Source organism: Camponotus floridanus, unplaced genomic scaffold (genome assembly GCF_003227725.1).
Source record: "Camponotus floridanus strain SB8 unplaced genomic scaffold, Cflo_v7.5 scaffold7, whole genome shotgun sequence".
NCBI lineage: Eukaryota > Metazoa > Arthropoda > Insecta > Hymenoptera > Formicidae > Camponotus > Camponotus floridanus.
In genome coordinates this window covers 1,168,601-1,191,469 of record NW_020229838.1, presented here as the reverse complement: position 1 = coordinate 1,191,469, position 22,869 = coordinate 1,168,601, and the positions used below count along the sequence as shown (strand labels likewise).

Here is a 22,869-nt window from a genome sequence, read left to right as displayed (position 1 = left end):
TATTTACACAAAAATTATATACATATGTATATAATTTTTAAATAGTAAAATTCTACTGAAAATATCAATTTCTATGTTAATAAAACAGAAAATAATGTTAATAAAATCTGGAACAGAAGTTTTTATTAATAATAATATCAAATATTAATCTTTAGAAGATGAGAAGTCTATTTTTAAACATCAAGTTGTTTATGTGTTAAGATATAAAGATTTTTTTTTTACAGTTGACAGCTGTTAATATATTGTCAACTTAGGAAAAATGTACTTTTTTAGTAAAAATACGCTCTAAGCTTTTTAAGATCACTGAATACTCATTTGATATTAGAATTCAGATTTGACAGTTGATAGCTATGTATGTCAATAGTGTCAACTTCTATATAAATCAGAATACATAGTTCCGGAGTTCTAAGAATACAAATCCGATATCAGAATTCAGATTTGATAGCTATCAAAAAGTTCTTTTGATCAATTTTGTTTGAATTTTTATTTCTGATTTTCAAGATATATTTTTATAATGAGAGATTTTGTAAAATTTCTTTTTTGTCATTCGAAACTAAACATAAATATAAATGAATAAAATATAAACTAAATATAAATAATTTTTGTGAAATTTGTATTTATTTATATGATTGTTTTATGCAATTTTTTCATTTTGATTACTACGAAAAGCCTATTTTTAGGCTTTATTTATTTTATCTAGGATAGGACGAAACGACGAATCATTTTCCGCGTACAGTTGGAGAATCGTGCTGAAAGATCGAACTGGATCGAACCATCGAACTGACGAAACGCCCCTATTCGTGCACCTAGGTTAGATTTATTTTATGCCCCGAAAGTGGGGACTGGCGAGGACGTTTCATCCAGTTATGGCGGAAAATGTTTTCGTTCTATGATAGGCACTGAGCCGCGATTACATCGGTTTATCGACTCGGCTGATCGCTGACTTGACAACGCTGAGTCTCATTTGATCCGGTGAAAATTCAGAGTAATCACATCCCATAATCATGGATACGCGTGGCATTGAGGTCACGAATCAACTTCGAGTAAGTATTCGGGGACTAGCATGCACAGTATGAAATTTGCACGATCTAAACGAATAGATATATCTCATTCTATTGTATACATTTAATGCAAGCATAACATTTAATTTGATGTCTTCATTATTGCCTAATTATCTAGAAGACTGTACAATTATATTAAATTCTTTAGGGAAGGATGTAAAAGTTTCATGTGATACAAGACAATTCTTGCCTTTCATTCATCAGATCTACAATCTAAGCATTCTAAAATTTATTTATTTGTATAGCATATAAATCTAAGAGTATAAAAATGATTGAGAATTTATCTTTTCCAAAGAAAGAAAAAATGTTTTTTAAAGAATTGATTATATTTTTTAAATAATATGTGATATCTGTAATAAATTGTATTATTTAATGAAATATCGAATTAGATTTTAATGATCAACTATATGAAAAATATGCAGATGTATTCTATCATTTTTTATTTTTGCTAAATAAATTTATTCTGTCTTTTCAGAGTGCCATTCGTGCGAAGCTTAACGAATTAGGTGTACGATACGATGAGGAACTACCAGATTACATATTGGTGATGGTTGTCAATAAAAAATCCCGTCAACAAATGCATGATGATCTAAATTTGTTTCTAGAAGACTGCACAACTATATTTGTAGACTGGCTGCACGATCAAGTGCTGAAGAAATTGCAGAAAGTCACTGTGGCAAAAAAGAAATCATCCCGCGAGTTTGTACCCACGGTAGTAGTGAAGCAGGAGGAGGAAAGGAAGAAACGAAAGATATCCGCAACTTCGTTTCTGGAAGATCAGACGGCAGAACAATCGGTTGTCGACAAGTCTTTGGATAAAAATACAAAGAATGATAAACAACAACCTGTGCAAAAGCAACAAACGATAAAGCCTTGTGTATCTAATCAAAACTCGGAACAGAGTTATAGTAAAAGCGCGGAGAAAAACACAAAGAATGTGCAAAGTAACAAAAGCAGAACAGATGAGGGGTCGACACATAGTAGCGAGTCCTGTCAGGAATCTGCGTCACAGAATTTCACGCGTGATGAAAACGCGACAAGAGATAATATTACGTCGGAAAATTCTGCCGCAAAGACTGCGGATACGATTCGTGATCAGAAATCGAACGAAGTGGTGCAGAGTAGTAAAAGCTTGAAGAGATCACTGGAGACGTCAAGTAGTCATTATGACAGCGTCGAAAAAAGAGATAACGAAGTGAAACGATCGAAACCTTCCGAGGAAGAGGAGAAGGTGGACGCGACCACATCGCCTGACACAGTTTCGAAGAAGCTCAAGTCCTGCGTGAACAAACCAAAGATCACATCGGTCGTATCGGTGAAGAATCGGCTCGGTATAGCATCGCCGCGGAAGAAGTTTGAAGTCTACAGAGAAAAGGAAGGTATCGGTCGCTCTCGACCATTGGAGAAGCGATTTGACAAGTCACATCGTTACGACAACGATCGTAGCAAGAGCAGAACCTTTGATACAGATGATCGAAATTCGAGACGTAATCGCGATGGCGAGTCCTCGCGTCATCATGACCAGGTAAACAGACTCAATGATGTGAGAAGTCGAATAGAGAGTAATAAGAGTGAGAGACTGAATAAAAACGCGGCAGAGTCTAGGGAGAGAATCCTAAATTCCGGTTCCAAAACGGACATATCTACTAAAAAGTCCATGTGTACCGTTAAAGATCGCTTAGGCATCGCGGGTATCAATAACAAAACGCAGAAGCAGCCCATAAAATCACAAGAGACGATGGATTACCGAAACAACTCGAGGAGTTTAGATCAACTTAGCAACAGTACTAAGAATATCAAGGACAGATTAGGTCCGGTGAGAAATAATTTCAGACCAATGAAAAGACAGTCTCGCGATAATGAAGACGATGGACCCATGATGCCTGTAAATCTTGGTGCCAAAGAAAAAGAGCAAGAACAGGAGGAAGATGATGAACTAGATAATGATAATCATTCTCTGAGCGGTCCCGTCAAGTCGCGCATAGTCGCTGTGAACAGATCTGCATCCTCCGTCGTCGCAAAAACCGAGAGAAAACGCTCCAAAACCACAAACCAAGCTCCGTTCAATGCGACTCAACATTCCGGTTATGGAAGCGCGAAATCACAGTCGGATAAGATTGGAAAAGAAGCGTCCAGTGATGTAGATGACATAAACATCGAAGACACAAGGCTGCCAAGTAAAGTGATTGTTACACCGAGGCCTTTGAAGCCACTACAACCGACGCAAAAACGCGCTACGCAGTCACTTTTGTTGAGAGCAGTCGCGGAAGCGAATCAATCGGTCGTCACGCAAAAAAATCCAGAACCGTCCCTGTTGGTGAGTTTTATTGATAAATTGTAAATGCGTGTAAATTATTTAAATCTGGAACAATATATCTTTGTAATTGAATAAATATATATTGTGATAAAGAAAGTCTCTACGCCATATTTTTCTTAATATCTACGCCATATTTTCATTATCAAAGTTTTTAATATCTGCGATGCGTTTTTCAATAAATTTCAAATATCGAAAATAAGATAAAGTTTTGCTTTTATCAAGGGTTCCATTTTTTTAGGACAAGAAGCCGGTCTTAAAGCGTCTTAAGCCTACTCCAGCTCGTGATGTAAGTCAAAACTTGTCGGTACATTTTAATTCTAATAAGAGACTGGTCATGGAAAAGATTCAAGTCGAATTAAACACGGTAGATAATCTGGATACGGAAGACGTCGAACCTTGTAAGTTTTACTTCTGCGAAAATAGAGAGTTTTTGTATCAGAATTTGAAAGAGTTACGGAACCTTTCCGTGTCCAACTACCATCAATTTCATTGGAATCTTAATTTTTATTAATCTTCCCTTAATATAATCCTTAATATATAACTTCCATAAATATTTCACAAACGTAGTCAAAATCTCTTAAAATAAAGCTTCCAATAAGAATCTCTTCGTGATACAAAGATTAACTCTTTCATCTGACTAATTTCAATATTACTTTTATTATCGGGATTCGTTCATATATTGTGGCACATATTCCATAGACGTACCTCAAGCGGTAACGGACGAGCATATGGGAGTTGTGATGTCATTGTTTCAAAGAAGCGACGATAATCAAAAGTTCTTGGTCACTCTGAATGGATATAACAACAATCTCATGAAAGAGAAGGTGGGCTCAGAGGATGACGAGGAGCGACTAGAAATGGAGGTAATTTTCTTCCGTCTGTAAAGTGCCGTCCCTCGGAATTTTAATCCTCGCGCGCATTCTAGACGCCCGATGTTCCTCCTCATGCTCGCAGGTGAACGAGGACGACGAGTTCGCGCTGTTGACAACGCATAGTGAGACATATGCGGCAACGACGACGACATCGGCGCCATCATCGACGCCAGTTGACTTGGAAGCAGGTGCGTTCAGAATAACAACGGATGGAACGGAAGACGACACGGAAGACATCAGTCCGAAAGAGGCGAGCGGAGAAGAGAACAATGAAAATTGCAATACGGAGAACATGGATAAGACTGACGAAGCGCCGCGAAAACGGAGAAAATTGAGTCCTATAATATACAACAGATCTCATTCGCCGAGTCCCACACGATTGAAATCTACCGCGTCATTATTGCCAACGCTAGTCCCCAAACGTATGAATTAAATTCTCTTCTTACTTATACTTGTCTTAAGCGTAATACGTATCGTTATATTGGTGTATTCTTTTTGTCTTTTAGTTACGGATAAGAGACCGGAAAGTATAGGTATAACTGTATCAGATAAATCTAGAGAAAATTGTAGATACTGGCCCAATTGTACATTAGGAAACAAATGCGCATACTTTCATCCTCCTGTTATGTGCAGGTTAGTTATATTTGATATAAACTTTCATTATTTATATATTCATTATATATATATATATATATATATATATATATATATATATATATTTGGGACTACGTCATTATTTGATAGCGCAATTTTAGATATATATGTCTATATTTGGGATTGTAATATCATTGAAATATATAGTTTCATTTATCTTAAATTATATAAGCAATATTTTATTTTTACAAATATATATGTGTGCCTAGAAGCTTTGCGATATTTCAATTTTTATGACTAATTTTTCCTCCACAGTGTCTTTCCGGCATGCAAGTTTGGAGACAAGTGCGCCTACAAGCATCCTAAGTGCAAGTTTGGTTTATCTTGCACAAAGTTGGGCTGCATGTTTTCTCATCCCTCGCAACAGTGCAAGTACCATCCGTTTTGCACGAAACCAGCGTGCCCATACTCTCATCCAGTTGTTTCCATTCCGGTAACAGAAGCGACGAATCAGCGGGCAAAATTTACTTGGCGGCGGCGAGATTGAGCGAATTGTCGTGGATATACAAGCTTCTCATGAGTACGTCATTCTTTGGGAAACAATCGAGTTTCAGACTGCAAAAGATTACTTTGTACAGATCGATGATAAAACGTACCTCACGCAAATTTCAAATAATGCTAATGTGAGATTATCACAGCAAAATTGACTTTGCTATTGAAGAATATATCTGAAAAAAAAATGAAGCTTTAGTCATGATTTATTACATCGGATCATAGTTCTTGCTTTCTTCTAATAATTGTATTTAGTGCACTAGAGAAGAATCTTAAATCTTTAAATAAAATAAATCGTTTAATTTGAATTGAACCAGATTAAAATGTTAAAGCTTTAATTTGTAATGTAATATGATACATTAAGTCGTTGACTTCTCTCTTGTTTATTTATTTAATAAGCTCGCGCGTGCATTGTCAATCCGTGCTGGACGATCTGCTGCCATTTTTAGATTATAGTTTTATGTATGCGCGAAAAGAAGGATGTAGATTAGTTTTAAACACGGTTAGCCGTGCGATGTCGATTCTATTAGCCTTGGGATGATTCTAAGACTTCTCTTATAATAGATAAGTGGCATCTCGCCGCAATAATCTCATTTATTACATGTATCATATAGCGAACAACGCAACATTACGTGAATATGCTCGAGAATGTGTCGCCAATTGTGCGCTTCTAAGTATATTGTCAGTATGTATACACACATGTACCACAATAAAATCTGAAGATAGAAAATGTGGGAAAGATACACAATGTTTTAGGAACAAAACTATAATTTACGAAAATAATCGAGTATTTGCTTCTGATAATGATACATTTAGATCTTATGCTCGACAGTTCGCTAACACTATGTTTTTCTCACATACCTCATATCTTCAAATTGTATTTTATACACACATATATACACTATATATTATATATATATATATATATATATACAGATCATAAATATATATCTAAATCAAACATTCGATCTCTAGAATAAAGATAATTAGTTGATGAGAAAACTGTTAAATAGAATCATTTTTGAGTATTCCTCTCTTCTTCTTTAAACAGTAATTTCAGTTTAAAAGTAATTACTATTGATTGAAACGAAAGGAGCATACTCAAAGATGTCTCTTGTTGCACAATTTCTCTATCAATATGATAACTTTGCAGTTCCTATAAGGAAACTATATGAATGTTTTTGTTTATATATATATCTATGAAAGATATACATATACAAATACATTTACTTTATAGATGAATAATATAATATAATATATATATATATATATATATATATTTATATTATATATAATTATGTATAAATATAAATAATGCACACACATGCATACATACATACATACATACATACATACATATACATACATATATATATATATATATATATATATATATATATATATATGCATAGTTAAACAGTCAAGAAAATGAAAATTGGATGTGTTCTTTCTTTCGCTTCTATTCGAAATCAGTTAAAGTGAATGCATTCTTTAAATAAACGAGAAAAATATAAAAGAATGCAGTTAGTAAAGACAGATCTATAATAATATTTCGCATAGAAAGCTACATAAAACGGCACATTGTAAAATGGGAACTCTTATATTGACGTTACAGCAGTTTACTTTATTCTTTTTTATGACGAATCCCTTTTCCTTCGAAAATATCTATAAATATAAGTATAAACCAATCATTTTTACTAGTAACTTAATCGGGATTCAAGAATGAATAAAGGCACGTGATTCTGTTGTATTTTCCGTTTTGCGTAAATTCCGCAGTCAAGAATAAACATCGTGAAAACCTTATACTTTGATATTTGATCACGTTTATGTAATTGAATTGTATAGAATCGTAAGAATGATTCTTGTGTTATTATTTACATAGTGCTAGTAAATTATTGCGCATCAGATGTATAATATTATTGACAGGTGTTATTATCAAAAGTAAAAATACATGATGATTTCTGTAAATTGTAATTCACAAAACATTCTATCTTTCAGTCTTACATTTCCTTCCTATCTTCAATTTTTAATAAAAAGAGAAAAACGTTAAAATTTATTTTTTACACAAGTATATTTATTAATATTTTTACACAAGTATATTTATTAATATTGATCGTCTATAATTCTACAATATAACAAAAGTCTCTAATGATGGCAAGTCTATAGAGATCTTCCAGAGAAAGATAAAATCTTTGATCACTCGGATTCTATAATAAATAAATATGTGTTGTTTATTTATAGAATATCCTGTTATGTAATGTGATGTCTTTTAATTTTACTTTAATGTTTTAATATTATTTATTATGGTCAATATTATTCATTATTTATTATATTAGAATAAAATATAAAATATTTTTTCTAACTTTAATATTTATTTTATAATTATTTATGAGCTTATTTTGATTTTGTGTACAATTTCTTCTATATATATATATATATATATATATATATATATATATATATTTTTTAGAAGATAAATCTTTGAACAAATTTGAATACCACATATTAATTTAGCAAATCTAGGTATGACTAGAAATCATTTTGATAACCATCTAAAAAAAGCGTCTCAATATTTTAATTAAATTTTAATTTTATCCGCTTGTATACACAAAGAAATACGCAGCCATCTTTTTCGAGAGATGAATAAAAGAGAAAAAGAGATTTAAGATTAAAATAAGTTGGAATATTAAGATTTGAGAAAAAGACGAGAAAATTCAAGAGACATGAATACTATGTGTGGAACAATAAAAGTCGTGAACGATTAACATTTTCGTTGTCGTTTTATTATTAAAGATGAGTTTTATTATTATTATTAAGATTTTATTAAAGATGAAATTATAGTTAATTGTGAAATTATTAAAAGTTATAGTACCGCCGGCATTAGCATTACCCAAGATGTACCACGTGGAGGTTGCACGGTCGGATTTACATCTCTGCCAGCAAACACAGAATATTGCGACAATATTACAACATTGCAGCAATATTGTTACAATAGTCTATGTTTGCTGGGCTGTGTGTGTGTGTGTGTGTGTGTGTGTGTGTGTGTGTGTGTTGTGTATATGTGTTGTCTATGTGTAAATAAAATATCACAGTACAATATCACAGCCTATCATCACGCTAGTTTTGCAATCCATATCCTTAATTAGCTGAAAAAAAAATTATCGTTTAAAAATTTTTCATTATTCAAGCAAGTTGCAACATTTAAAAAATTTTTAAATATATTTCTATTTACCTTATCAACGATCATCTCGTTTCATTAGAGAATTCCACTATTATATCGGAATTGTTCTCTTCGCAGATTTTCACGGATGCTCGTTGAGCTAAGTGACGATTTTTGGTGCAAAATCCAGTGTACTATAAAAAAAATAATGAAAATAAATATTGTATTTATATATTGTATATATGCAATATTTATTTATACTTAAATAAAATATATATTTTATATTTATAGTTAAATTTACCGTGGCTTTATTTCTGTAGAATATTTTTCCGTCCAATTCAAATGGCTCGAATTTTTGGAGAACAGTCTTTCCATCTATTCTCCAAATCAGAGGAGGATACTTCTCTTCCAAATTTGGTTTCTCCATGATAAACTCACCAGACTAAAAAATAAAAATAATTATTATTTTTTTAATTTAATGCTAATATTCAAATTATACAAAGATATTAATTTTGATAAGAAATTTACATATATTTTCGAAAATGTCAATTAAAATAAAATTGTAGCCAATGTTGCGTGTATAAAAAAATGTAATATAATAATGTATTTATATTTAATTTTTATAAGACATTCACATTTACATTCTTACAAAATATGAGTATTAATCGGTTTTAAATGCTAAAGCTAATAATAATCAGCAATACATAGATTTATTGCAATTCCTCTAATTAAAAAATTTGATAGAATTTTTATTTGTAATAAAACAATCCTTTTGAAAGTTATTTGCAAGATATGGCCAATATTAAATGCATTAAGTGTGATAAAGTATCACTTACCTCAAATGGCGAGATATCAATATTTGGATCCCTGATCGACGCTAGCAGCTTTGCGTCGATTGGACACGTGAAAGATTCCAAAATGGAAGATTGTGGAGATTTCTCATTTTCAGAATTAAAAGAATTTCTTGAAGCCATGTGACGTCTCGTCCTTGGAACAATGGTCCAAGTCGATTCTCCATTTTCCTTCAAAATTTTTTTAATTCTCAATATGGGAGATCTCACTTTCTTTTTTCTTCTTTTTCCTCCTTTCTTTGCGATATAATAAGGTCGCCATGTTGGATCGGAATCGGAATCGCACATTTTTTTATGGTACTATTCATATAATAAAAAATATATTAGAATAATAAAATATGATAAAAAATATATTAGAATGATAAAATATGATAAAATATATTAGAATGATTAAATATTAATATGATAATTAAATATACACGTCATAATATATATGTATAATATTAATTAAATCTCTCGAATCAAACTACGTGAATATTAACTATAAGCAAATAACACATTCAAAGTATAATGTAGCACGATGATTGCAACATAATGCCATGATTGATTAAACTTTAACCATAAATGCAATCTTCGAATGTGCTATTGGATAATCACTATTAAAACACTATTATTTTTTGCATTGCTACTGCGCATCCAAGTAACATCACGATTATATTAATATTACGAAAACGAAAATATTAATTCGAGATTCGAGATGCATTTTTTGAAATTTTCCGATTCATCTCTAATATATTTTTAAAATCGCAAGAAGGTGAGAACACTAAATATGAAAATCAAATCTGTACATACTTTCTTCGTATACACTATAATACTTGTGTGATTCCGATGGGTTCTTACTAGACCACAAACTAAACCAGAAACGATACTGTACTGCTCAAGGTTCGAAAACGACTACCGTTCCTTACTTCCTGGTTGAAGAGTGATTGGAAAGGCATTACCAATAAAGCTTTTCTCCTCCCACTTTTGCAAAATTTTTTGTATGTATATAAATATAAAGAAAAAGGGGAAAAGGTTGTAAATTCAATAGACAGGTAGTGAACACACATGGCACAGCGGGATACGATGTGAAAGCTGCGTAATTATTTTAAGAATTTTGACTATTGTTATAAGAAGTCATATCCTTAAGTTAAATCCTTGCTTTCTTTTGAGAAAATTCCTGGGCAAATATACCGAATAGAGGACTCAATTCCAATAACCCAACAATTTTTTTTTTTAACGAGAAAGGAGAAAATGCTGTTACTCACACTCCCTCCACCCCGGCATTGCGGAAGGGGTAGCGAAACTCGGCCCCTATCCGCTAAAAATTCCTCTCTATCGCGTCTTTTCTCGATTCGGTTGAACCAGAAGGCCGGTACCTGTTTCGTTACCTGGGCAATAACCTTGACCTTGACATATGTTGTCAAGGTCACTATCCTGAGTAACGTGCAGGAGGTTTTAGCCGTCGCTCGTTGTTTATTAAAAAGTTATTAACAAAAGAAGTTTTATAAATGGAACTTAATTTTCGAACACCATGTACGTTAAATCTGTACTTCTTGAGTGGAAATTAAGACGTATGTTGTACATATATATTCTACATAGAAATATTTGCATTGATATATGTGACATAATGTTTCTATTTTGATTTCTTTTCTCCAATTTTATAAACATAAGATTCGGAATAGGTATGTATTATTACTGTCTCGCACAGCTACTCAGTTTTCACAGTTACTTCTCGAGACAAACATCGAAACACAAAATTTAATAATGCATTTGTATGAATTTATTAACATAACATACAATTTTGATGATATACTTTGTTAGATGAAACGTATAGGTCAATAATATACGTTCATTAGTAAGTATATTGATTATAATAGAAATGTACAATAACTTAGCTGTTATATAAAAAAATAATTATTTTAAATACATTTAATACAATTAAAAAATATCACAAATGTATGTGTACACACACACGCGCGCGCGGGGGGTGCAAGGGACCTTCAGCCCCCCTCCCGCAACCACCCAGGGGACGCATTGCGAAGAGTTCAATCACAATGAATATATGCTGTAAGTTGTAAAGGAGGTCCACCTTGTCTACCGGCGGAATCGTTGCGGGAGAGGGGCCGAAGGCCCTTGCACCCCCCGCGTGTGTGTGTGTGTGTGTGTGTGTGTACACATACGTTTTTGATATTTTTTAATTATATTAAATTGTATTAAATTCTATGTAAACTTAAATTGTTTACCTTTTTTTTATTTATCTTTAATTTGCCTTTTTTTGCGTTTTTCTTTACGTTTATTCACGTTTATAACTTTCAACGCGACAAGAGGTCTGTTATTGTACATGATGTCCGAAAATTAAGTTTTATAAAATCCATTTATAAAACTTCTTTTGTTAATAACTTTTTAATAAACAACGAGCGACGGCTAAAACCTCCTGCACGTTACTTAGGACAGTGACCTTTGTTTTTTAAACAGGAGAAAATGCATTACGCACACCTGCATTCGGCGCATCGGGGGTAGTGTCGGACTCTCCGGCCCTTGAGAGAAGGTTAGTTCCTCTCCCAAGGAGTGCAATGCGATTTTTATAACTAAAAATCCAACTAAAAACCCTTGTTCCGCAGCCATCTTTGCTGCCTCCACCACTCTATTGACCTCGAGTACCTGTTCGTGCATAATCCCGGGGTCGAGCCTGGCCCGGGCCACTTAAGGTCCTCTCATCGGGGAAAGAGTCAATGGGCCGTCCATCGGCTCTCTCCCCGATCTACTCTCCAAGGGGAGGGGGGCGAAAGAGACGATTCGAACTAACGAACTGAATCGCTCCTTCCGGGCCCTTTTCTTCTTCATGGTGCGGAAGGACAATGACCTTGACAACATATGTTATTGGAATCCCTTATTTCCGGTATATTTAATCAATAGCTGAAATTAGCTGATTCTTTATATGGTGAAAACACACATTTCACCATATAAAGAAAAGATAAAATAAAATATTCTTTTTAAATAAATTTTTAAGGTAGGAATATATTTATTCTATTCTCTCGAAAATAAATATAGATATATTGAAGCGTTTGTGTGGTCTTTCTTACATATTTACGAGTTGTATTTTTATTGAAAAAAGTTAATATATAAATAATAAATATGTCGAATATTATGTATATAAAAATCAGGTTAAACATTTAATACACCGTTTTCAAATCTCAAAAAATATAGATTTATTTTTTTATATAAATACATAAATATAATAGATATTTTTTATAGATTATCTCTAATTTAAAAAAATAAAGAATTATCTTTTTCATTGATATTCTAAAGATTGAAATATAATTATTGTTTTATAGACATTTTTTTTAATATTTTGATTATTATGTATAGAATATTTGCGCTTACAGGATTTTTTAAATTAAAATATTATCATACAATTACATACAAAAACGCGCTTTACAATCGCGCCATTTATTTACTTACACCATGTATTGTTTAATGAACTGCAATTAAAGAATCCCAAATTAAAAAAGAATATTTTTTTGAAATATAAAAATAACATATGATAACATAAGATGATAACATTAAATTAATTTACACAAATAGTTTCTTAAATAAGATAAATTCTATTATTAAATGAATGTTAGATTTTGTATGAAATGCTCCAATTATACCGAAATTAAAATTTGAAATACAAAAAAATATAGAAAATATTTCTCAGCTTATGACATAAAATCTTAAATATTTCGAGGCGGTAACAAATCAATTGTCATGTAATTTAGTTATTGTTTTTCTCATTGTCAGTATATATTTAAGATATAGGAGCTTATTGTTGTCATTCAAGCGACGCGATTCGAGCGAGAAGATAGTGATACGAAACGGTCGTCTATTAAATCCAAAATGCGATTGCGATTAATATCGAGAAATAATTTGTATGATTAATATAATTAAAATGATTAAATATATGTGTATGTACGTTAAATAATACATTTCGCATATTTTGCATGATGTGTACATTGAATCAAGGATCGAAATGTGGCAGAAATTAAAATTATGCATTTCGTCACGATATTTACGAGTAATAATTATTTTTTTAATGATGTTTATACTATTTGGTACATTTCATCGCGATTCTTTCCATTTTTTAATTTAAATACAATTTGAAAAACATGCGATATATAAAACAATTGAATCACAGATCCAGGTAGTTATAACCATAGACTTATATAACGAAAGGATCTGTAAAAGATACATGGTTTAATATATTGTTGCGCCCCCGCGTCCCGTCCCTGCGGATATATTCGCCACCCGTTATTATTTATCAACAACGACAGTCAGCTGAGTCTGGGCTAGCTGTCAAGCTGAGCGGACGCGTTTATGAATCGTCTCCGTGTTTCTTATTATTATCCGCTATTGTGTGTGTTCTGTGTTCTTCATTAAAGTGTCTTTGTTCCCTAAAAGTGGTTATTTCACGCGTCTCACGAACGGCCGTTTTCTAGGTGCGTGTCTTCGATATATATCGAAGTCCTCGCCCTGGGCGTAACAATATAATTAATTTATAATTTAAAATACTTGCATAATTTAATATATTGAGCATATATACATATATACACTTACATACATTATAATATGTAAACTATTTTGGCAGCGAATTATCAATAACATGGTGTTTGGCCTTAACGACATAAAAAATGACATAACAATAGCGCGCTATTTATGTCGCGGTCTGTTATCATTCATACGGCAATACTCATAACGTAAGAGTACGAGAGAAACTTCTTTCGAATATTATTGTATTTATTTTCATTATCTATTCTCATAGAAGCTCCTTTTGAGTATTATTGTATTCTTTCTTAAATGCGTGATAAGTATGGAAATATAATGCGATTATCATATTTAACAATTAAGTAATCTTTGCTAAATGACTGTAGTGATAAAACTATCGCGACAATAAATCTTTATCAATTCGGGATCCTTCATTATTAAATAAAAATAGAAATTGAAGCGAAGGATAAAAATTACATATTTTATAATCTTTTGCGATTGATTCTTATGAATAATAATTATTTCTTTATCAATGCTAAGAATGAATTCCGTTAAATGTTTTAAATTTTTCTAAAATACGAGCACATATACAGTACTAGACAAAATAAATCATACACCTTTCAACAAATTGAATTTGTTAGTATAACTATTCTTTTAACAAGCAAATAGATTATTAGATACAGGAAAGTCGAAGCATTTCAAAGTATTTAAATAAAGAAAATAGGAAATAATAAAAATTATGCTCAATTATTTTGTAAAAAATTTATTATTCAATATTGTTACATTTTGCCCTGGACAAAATAAATCATACACTTTTAGAAGTAATAGTTCACAAATAAATAAGGAAAACAACTTTATCTTCCAGTAAGATAATGACCCGAAGAATAAGGCGAAGAAAACCACTGTATTTTTCAAATCTAATAAGGTAAAACTGGTCGAATGGCCGCCACAATCATCAGATTTAATCCAATTGAAACTACGTGGACTACTTATTTGAACGTGAACGTGAATAAAACGAACGTGTGTGACAAGACTTCGTCTTATGCAATACTCCAGAAGGCTTGGAAGGAAATTGATCCTGAATACTTAAAGAAATTAGTCCAAAGTATGCCTCGTCGACTGGAAGCGGTATTGAAAGCCAATGGTGGCAATACCAAGTACTAATCACAATTAGAATTAACTTTATTTATTTGCTAACTATTAAAATACTTCTAAAAGTGTATGATTTATTTTGTCCAGGGCAAAATGTAACAATATTGAATAATAAATTTTTTACAAAAGAATTGAGCATAATTTTTATTATTTTACAATTTTCTTTATTTAAATACTTTGAAATGCTTTGACTTTCCTGTATCTATTTGCTTGTTAAAAGAATAATTATACTAACAAATTCAATTTGTTGAAAAGTGTATGATTTATTTTGTCCAGTACTGTATGAGTTATTAATTAAATAATTACTGTATCACGATTTTTTATCACTTTTTAATCTTTTGATCTTACGATTCGTATTGTATATATACCATACATGTATCAATAATAAATAATAGCATTGAATGAATCATACATGATTTTTGGTCTCATATATGTAAATATCAAGTGAATCGCATTTTTTGCTTTCTGACAATATAATAAAGTATCTCGTGTGATTGTTCTGTGATTGGGAGTGCCGTGTAAATTATTATTTTCGTCACGTATTCAATTATCGCGTTTTCGCGAGTGAATATAAGTAACAAGAAGCAGCAAAAAAGATAGGAAGAAGAAACAAGAAAGAAGAAAAGGGTCCAGGAAGCATCAAATAATGGTATGCAATAATTTATATTCGTATATATTTATTATTTATATTATTCCTGAAATATACATTATTGTACATATTAGTTCTGTTTTCATTTTCTCGATAGTGATCTATATTCTAAATTATCGTACAATGCATAAAATATATTTCGAGTTTTAATTTAAAATAGTTAGATATCTATAATAAAGTATTTTTTTGTATTATCTTCGGACTTATCAAACTTACTTGATAGTACAAATATTTAACCATAACTAGTCATCTTTAATAACAATAACTCGTTGCTATTTTGATAATAATAAGATATAAATTTATCTAATCGAATGTGTAAATATGTTTTTTCATTTTAAATTCAATTTATGTTTCCATTCTTGAAAACACATTGCAACACAAAAACATTATTGTATATTTAACAGGATTGGCATTTATCCATCAATTATAATATAGTTTACATCTACGCATAAACAATTTAAATGTGTATTTTGTAATGTTTAATATGTCATTTATATTAACAATGAATAATTTATGAAATACAGCTTATCGAAAACGTTTCGTTTATGTTGTTTATGGTTTAAACATAACGGTACAATTTTAATATTTTATGATGCCTCGACAATTCAAACAAAGAACTTGACAAACTGGATTTTATACTATACAAAAAAGAAAATTAATATTATATTATATATATTAAAATTTTATATATTAACTCTATATTTTATATAATAATATAATTATTTGGCAATATAATTTTTTTGCATTCTGACATTTAATTTATAAGGTTTAAATTCACGCGTTTACATGAAAAAAAATCCATATATAAATTTAAGATGCAATACATAAGCAATTCATATAAACGTAATTTTGAAATACAATCTTATAAAATATAAAATTAGATTTTACCAAGAATCGATAATAACATATAATTATCAGCAGATGTTAAGTGAATATGCCTCATAATTACTTTTCTTTAAATAATATCAGAAAATAGCGAGGAATAATTGAAAGATATTTTATATAATGTTAAGTTATAATGTGTCGTACATATATATATGTACATATATTTACAAGAGAGACATTATTTAAATGGCGAATTATTGAAAAGATCATAGTATCATTCATAATATAAAGAAGTCTCCAATTGTTTGCGTTTAAGCGTTATTATATTTTTTTTATGGCGATACAATTAAAAAAAATTAAAAGTTAACATTAAACTATCCACAAATTCCACTTCATCTTTTTAAATCATTAAATAAAAGCGATACAATCTATTATTATATTCATTTGTGTAATAAATTTATATTACGCATATTTGTCTTGTTATACGCACAGTGTAGTAAAAGTGTAGAGAAAAAGAATAGATATATAAAAACGATTTTGGCGCATTTCGACGTGGGGTTTTCTGCGTCACTCGAATGGCGCAGGAGCTGTGTGGTGGCACTGATTTCAAACCAGTTATCGTCCGGCGCAGGCGCGCCGTTGCCGGTTGGCGGCTCGCGGCGCACATTTCATCGCTCACTTCAGTCAGCGCCGGTCAGTGCGTGTCGTGTCGTGAGGGAGAAGGTCTCGTTATTCCCAGTTTCATTCGACGAAATTCGCGTCCGCGATTGTTTTGTCGTTTTAATCAACGATAATTCGCGGGCAACGCCGGTCGGTCGGTCGGTTGCGCCGATAATATATACTCATTATCGTCATCGCGAATGTACGAGCGTCGTGAAAGACGTCATCGCGTCTGTTTGGTTGCCGAAAAAGGTACTTGGTGAATTTGTGTCGAGATCTCTCGTCGCGCGTGTGTTTTTTCGTCCTTCGCTGCTCGCATATATCCTTCGCCTTCGTCCCTTGTTTGAGTTCCTGCACGAGGAAGCCGACTGCGAAAATGAGTGCCATGATACTGTGGATTGTTACGGCGATTATCGGAGTCGCGACGACGATAAACGCCGCCGGTCTCAAATGCGACAACGTCAAGCCGATCTTCGAGGCGCAGGGCTTTCCGCTCAGCGACATTCCAAAGGAGGCAATTTCATGTGAGTTAGACTCTTGACACGCTTATCATGCTTGGCGCGAAGATAGATCGTATTCGTATTCAGCGCTTTGCGAAATGCAAATGTAACTTGAATCTCGTTTAAGACTTAGCTATCTTATATACACATTTAGAGATAGATATGCGTTTACATTTCGCCAAAGAGAGAGAGAGAAAGAGAGATAAAATGGTTCAGCGGTTCTGATAAAAAAAGACAAAGCTTTCAGGTATGTAAAAATCGCCATTTTTATCATAAATGTGCGTTACCTGAGAATTATACGGCTATATTCGGCGCCAAACATATAAGACATAATAAAACAAAAATGTATTTAGTCGGCTGTTGGAGGTCACTTCCAAGTTAGAGGTTAGAGGTTACTTCCAAGTTATTACAGGTTATTGTTCGATGATACGAACGATAGAATTTTTGTTTAAATACAATGACACAATATAGACTGCGCTTTAAATATTTTCCTACAAAAATATAGTTTTTTTATTGGAGATATGTTTTATCTTTTCTTGATGATTTAATTCTGCTTGAAATTTAAATTTTAAAAATAAATTGAAGATTGATACATTCTCTATATTACATACGATACATACGTATATATATATATATATATATATATATATATATATATATATATATATATATATATACATATGATTATGTAGACAAAACAACTGCAATTAACGCGAATAAAAAATTTTTTCCTATTAAAATTTTCGCAATATATATCGTGTTCTCTTTTTTTCTTTATATTTTACAAATTTTATATGAAAATTTTTTTCTGTTATGTTTAAATATTATAGAAAAATATCTTATCATGTTATAACGTATCAGGTCACATATAATATAAATCAATTTTAAAAATTGAATTGATTAAATCACTGAAAAGATTGAATATTTCTGCGATAGTAAATAAATTTTTCTCTAGAAATATATGCTTTCTATGAAAAGTCAAATGCACGCGAAAAAATTATTTCTGCAATTACTTTTGTAAATTTCAGGCAAGCTTTTTTTACATGTAAATTGCATTGTGTATATGTAGTGGTAATGAATATCGGGAATGTATTAATTTTATTAGCATAGAATACATAATATAACAGCTGCATGCAATTTGATTAGATGAATTGCCGTTTACTAGGTGAATTTTATTTATAGCAAAAAATTTTTTAAATATATTTGCAAAATAACATTTTACAATTGATTTTAATTATATACATACATATATATATATATATATATATATATATATATGTATAATTAAAATCAATATTCCAAATAAAATGTCTTTTAAAAAATATTTTCTAAGTAACATGATAATTAAAAGAAAAAAAATTTTAATAAAAATTATATTGATGTTTCTGTAAAACGCACGCATGAAATATATATTTTTTCATTATAGTCTTAGGATAAGTATCAATATAATAAATTATCTTCAAGATGTGGGTCACATCAGTGACACGGAATTTGTCAGGAATATTAATCTCTTAGAATCGAGAACTATTCGTAATGCAATATATGACCCTGTCCTTGCGATTCGTTTGATCGCTTGTGTAAAAATAATTATAGTGGTAGGTACCATTAGACATGCAATTTACGAAGGAGAAAATATCGGCAACTAAAACTTTTAAAACGTTCTAGAATCCAATGTGCGCGACGATAACCAAACGGGATTTTTGACGAAGCACTCGGTGACTGACGAGGTCGATCGATTCTCCTCAATTTGTCCTGAAAATTCAATTTTAATTACGAAGTCGGGTGCGTATTGATTGCGACATCAAAGTTGAATTTATTCATTGAAATACGTGAGAGCTTTTCGAACAGTCGGTCGCGTATCAAATGGGCTTGGGGCATTTCAGTGCGACTGTGTGAAATCTTTTCGAATGTTTGCCGAATCACTAGACAAATATCAAATCAAATTATTATATTATGACACGAGAAACAAATATTAAATTATTATAAATAAATGGCAAATAAAAGCCTGAAATCCAGCAAATTTCCCTAAAATTATCATAATATTATAAATAATAATTATCGAATTATTTAAAATAAAGAAAAAATAAAGCATTAAACTTGAATATTATTAAATGTGATAAATGTTAGGAAATAATTCAAGAATAATACTATTATACTTTTCAAAGATTATGACATAATTTAAAAGATTTACTTCTTAATTGCAAAATATTACGATCATTTCGGAGAAATCGGCTCAATTTTCGGCTTTTATTCCATTTGTTTAATCTCTTCTCTCGTTTCATCGATATTCGGAAATCGTGACGAATTCCCGATACGATTTAAAATGCACCGCTTTTAAAGAGATAGAGGAATAAAGAGAGAACGAGAGAGAGAGAGAGAGAGAGAGAGGCGGGGGGGGGGAGGGAGAACAAATTACTTTAAAGGGAAGAAAATGTATTGTAGCGGTCGAAGCTGGGTCGGACATAAAAGCTGCGGCAAAATCAAGTAGAAGTCGAATAGCGACTGCGGGAGATTCCCGGAGTGGTGCACCATTAACACGAAGCTCTCTCTTTTGCTCACCTCACTCTCGTCTACATTTTCGAGGTTACTTTCAATAACCACCTCAAAGGTTACCGCTTTCAATTTACATTTTACCACGTAATGAGACTGAACTTTTCTAGATTACCTGCATTTCTAAATTCGCCTGTAAATTGCAATTTCTTTTCCGGTCTATAAAATTTGAACGCTATTTTTGGCGTTCTTATTATTGAAATCCCGTATCTTTTTGCACGAAACAGGAAGAATATTACTTATAGCGTGAAATCTTTTTCTCTTTTTTTATTAAATTATATAATAAATGGAATTAAATGGTACACATAAAGCGTGCACTTTGTAATATTTTAGTTGAAAATTAAAAGATGCAATGCTATATATAGAGTGTCATAATCATAAATTTAAATCCGCGTGGAATCACAATTTATTTCGCGAAACTTGGGTGAGCTGATTTGCGAGGATTGCGACGCGACGTGACCGCCAGTAAATTTATAGCCGATGAATTACGCGCTTTGTTCGTTTAGGGATGGAGAAGTCCTCTAATGGAGTTGAGACGGTCAGGAGAAACGAATAAAATTCCAGAGGACATTCTTGTGCTAAAAATCGACGACGTTACCGTAATTGTGTTTCTAATATAAATGTATTGTTCATTAAAGTGTTGACGTATAAATATGTCAATGTAGGCAAAGAATTTACTTGTCAAAGAATTCACTTTCAAAGCTCGATACGAATCTTGTTAGACCGCGTTGTTACTAAATCATATTTCTTCTTGAGTGATGTATAATTTTTTTAAATATATCTCGGAATTTTTCTCTTTCTCTCTCGTGTAACAATGGCATGTAAATTGCTTATTAATCTGTAATTATTAAGGTTCTATAAAAATCCACTGTATATAAAGTTTACTTGGAATTCATCTCTTTAACGATAAAAATAACTTTATTATAAAAAGATCAAAGTAACTCGATTAATAAAAAAAATTAAATTAAACTTTGCGATTAAAATGTTGGCATAAATATTTCGCAAAAAGAGAATTCACTTTCAATAAAACGCTAATATAAATGTATTGTTCATTAAAATGTTGACGTACACTGAGAAAATATCGTGTGAAAAGATAACGAACGGATATTATACCGATCATTTTAATCGGAAAAAAAAGAAAGATATCCAATCAGAAAATATCGATCGATCGGATATCTGATCAGAAAATTCGGAACTTTCCGATCAGATATCCGATTAAAGTGATCGGTATAATATCCGTTTGTTACCTTTTCATCGGACCTAACCTAACGTTTTTCTCAGTGTATAAATATGTCGATGTAGGCAAAGAATTTACGTGTCAAAGAATCCACTTTCAAAGCTCGATATCTTGTTAGACCGCGTTGATACTAAATCAAATCTCTCCTTGTGTGATGTATAATTTTTTTTATATATCTCGGAATTTCTCTCTTTCTCTCTCGTGTAACAATGGCATGTAAATTGCTTATTAATCTGTAATTATTAAGGTTCTATAAAAATCCACTGTATATAAAGTTCACTTGGAATTCATCTCTTTAACGATAAAAATAACTTTACTATAAAAAGATCAAAGTAACTCGATTAATAAAAAAAATTAAATTAAACTTTGCGATTAAAATGTTGGCATAAATATTTCGCAACAAGAGAATTAATTTTCAATAAAACGCTAATATAAATGTATTGTTCATTAAAGTGTTGACGTATAAATATGTCGACGTAGGCAAAGAATTACGTGTCAAAGAATTCACTTTCAAAGCTCGATACGAATCTTGTTAGACCGCGTTGATAGTAAATCAAACCTCCTTCCGCCTACATTCAACATGAGCGTGAATCGTAAGATCGTTTTCCGGTGTGTTTAACGCGTGTCGATCGACTGCGGCGGGCAATAGAAGCAAGAATGTTAACACCATTCATCCCTCTCGCGACTTCGTTAGCACGTTTTGTGTACCGCGAATACGCTTTAATTTATGGATCCTTCGGAACTCGCGGATAGGTGTTAATGGCTTTTATGTCGACGCTCGTCCGCTGCCTCGTGCACCGCTGGAAAATCTCCGTATTTGCGAAGGCGCGCATATATTTCGCGAAATCCGCGACTCGCTATCTGCGCTGCAATCAAACACGCTTGTCAGCTCGAGGAAACGTAGCTCGAGCGAGCAGATAAGTGGCGTTTTACGCCTCGCCAGCATCGTTGCGCAGCGCGAAATTAGTCCGAGCAAGGCAAGAATATTTTATACGACGGCCGATATATTCTGAGAATGTTAAGTAGGCGATTATTACGTACATAAATTGTGTTCGAAAAAATAAATTAAAAAATATATTTTTTAATAATATCAGTCACATGATGTGTATTATTTTCTGAACGAGATATGTCATTAAAATGCGAAATGTGTTTATCATATCTACGTATATTAAGATCATTTATGGTACGATTAAGTATGTCCGGCGCGCGCACTTAATCTACGTTATTAATATACTTGTAAGTATATACGCGGTGAATTTATCACACCGCGTCCGCGTCCTTCTCAAATTCGCTACCGTGAGGATCCGCGCGAGATCCGAGCGATTTATCTTCGTTATCATCGGTGACTGCGTTATACAGATATGGGCGCATTTATCGGCGAGA

General features: G+C 31.8%; 2 protein-coding genes across 4 annotated transcripts in view; both read left to right on the top strand.

The window, feature by feature from the left end:
- The first annotated feature begins 645 nt into the window (after positions 1–645).
- On the top strand, positions 646–6,292 carry LOC105251579 (zinc finger CCCH domain-containing protein 14). 2 transcript variants are annotated; one of them, XM_011258497.3, is made up of 8 exons: positions 646–810; positions 897–1,043; positions 1,537–3,378; positions 3,617–3,776; positions 4,078–4,241; positions 4,333–4,672; positions 4,757–4,883; positions 5,160–6,292. In XM_011258497.3, the coding sequence occupies exons 2-8, from the start codon at positions 1,005–1,007 to the stop codon at positions 5,389–5,391; spliced, it is 2,904 nt and encodes a 967-aa protein (XP_011256799.1). In that variant the 5' UTR covers positions 646–810; positions 897–1,004; the 3' UTR covers positions 5,392–6,292. The 2 variants fall into 2 exon arrangements, with proteins under 2 accessions (XP_011256799.1, XP_011256798.1); XM_011258496.3 differs by lacking the exon at positions 646–810 and having other exon boundaries at positions 843–1,043.
- A 9,261-nt stretch (positions 6,293–15,553) lies between these two features.
- LOC105251577 (glypican-6) overlaps positions 15,554–22,869 on the top strand; it is a 125,586-nt gene continuing 118,270 nt past the window's right edge. The window contains exon 1 of one of the 2 annotated variants that reach the window (XM_011258495.3): positions 15,554–15,714. Coding sequence is in view for 1 of the 2 variants with exons in the window: in XM_011258494.3 (XP_011256796.1) it covers positions 17,576–17,723 (148 nt within the window). In the remaining variant the exon portion in view is untranslated. Of the gene's footprint in view, positions 15,715–17,217; positions 17,724–22,869 lie in introns of those variants that run through there. The other variant, XM_011258494.3, reaches the window with a different exon arrangement.

Bases quoted from the DNA above. Each gene is read 5' to 3' on its own strand.
- LOC105251579 (XM_011258497.3), top strand. From the start codon at position 1,005: ATGGATACGCGTGGCATTGAGGTCACGAATCAACTTCGA. The intron at 3,777-4,077 runs GTAAGTTTTACT...CATATTCCATAG, and splicing joins TACGGAAGACGTCGAACCTT to ACGTACCTCAAGCGGTAACG. The intron at 4,242-4,332 runs GTAATTTTCTTC...TCATGCTCGCAG, and splicing joins AGGAGCGACTAGAAATGGAG to GTGAACGAGGACGACGAGTT.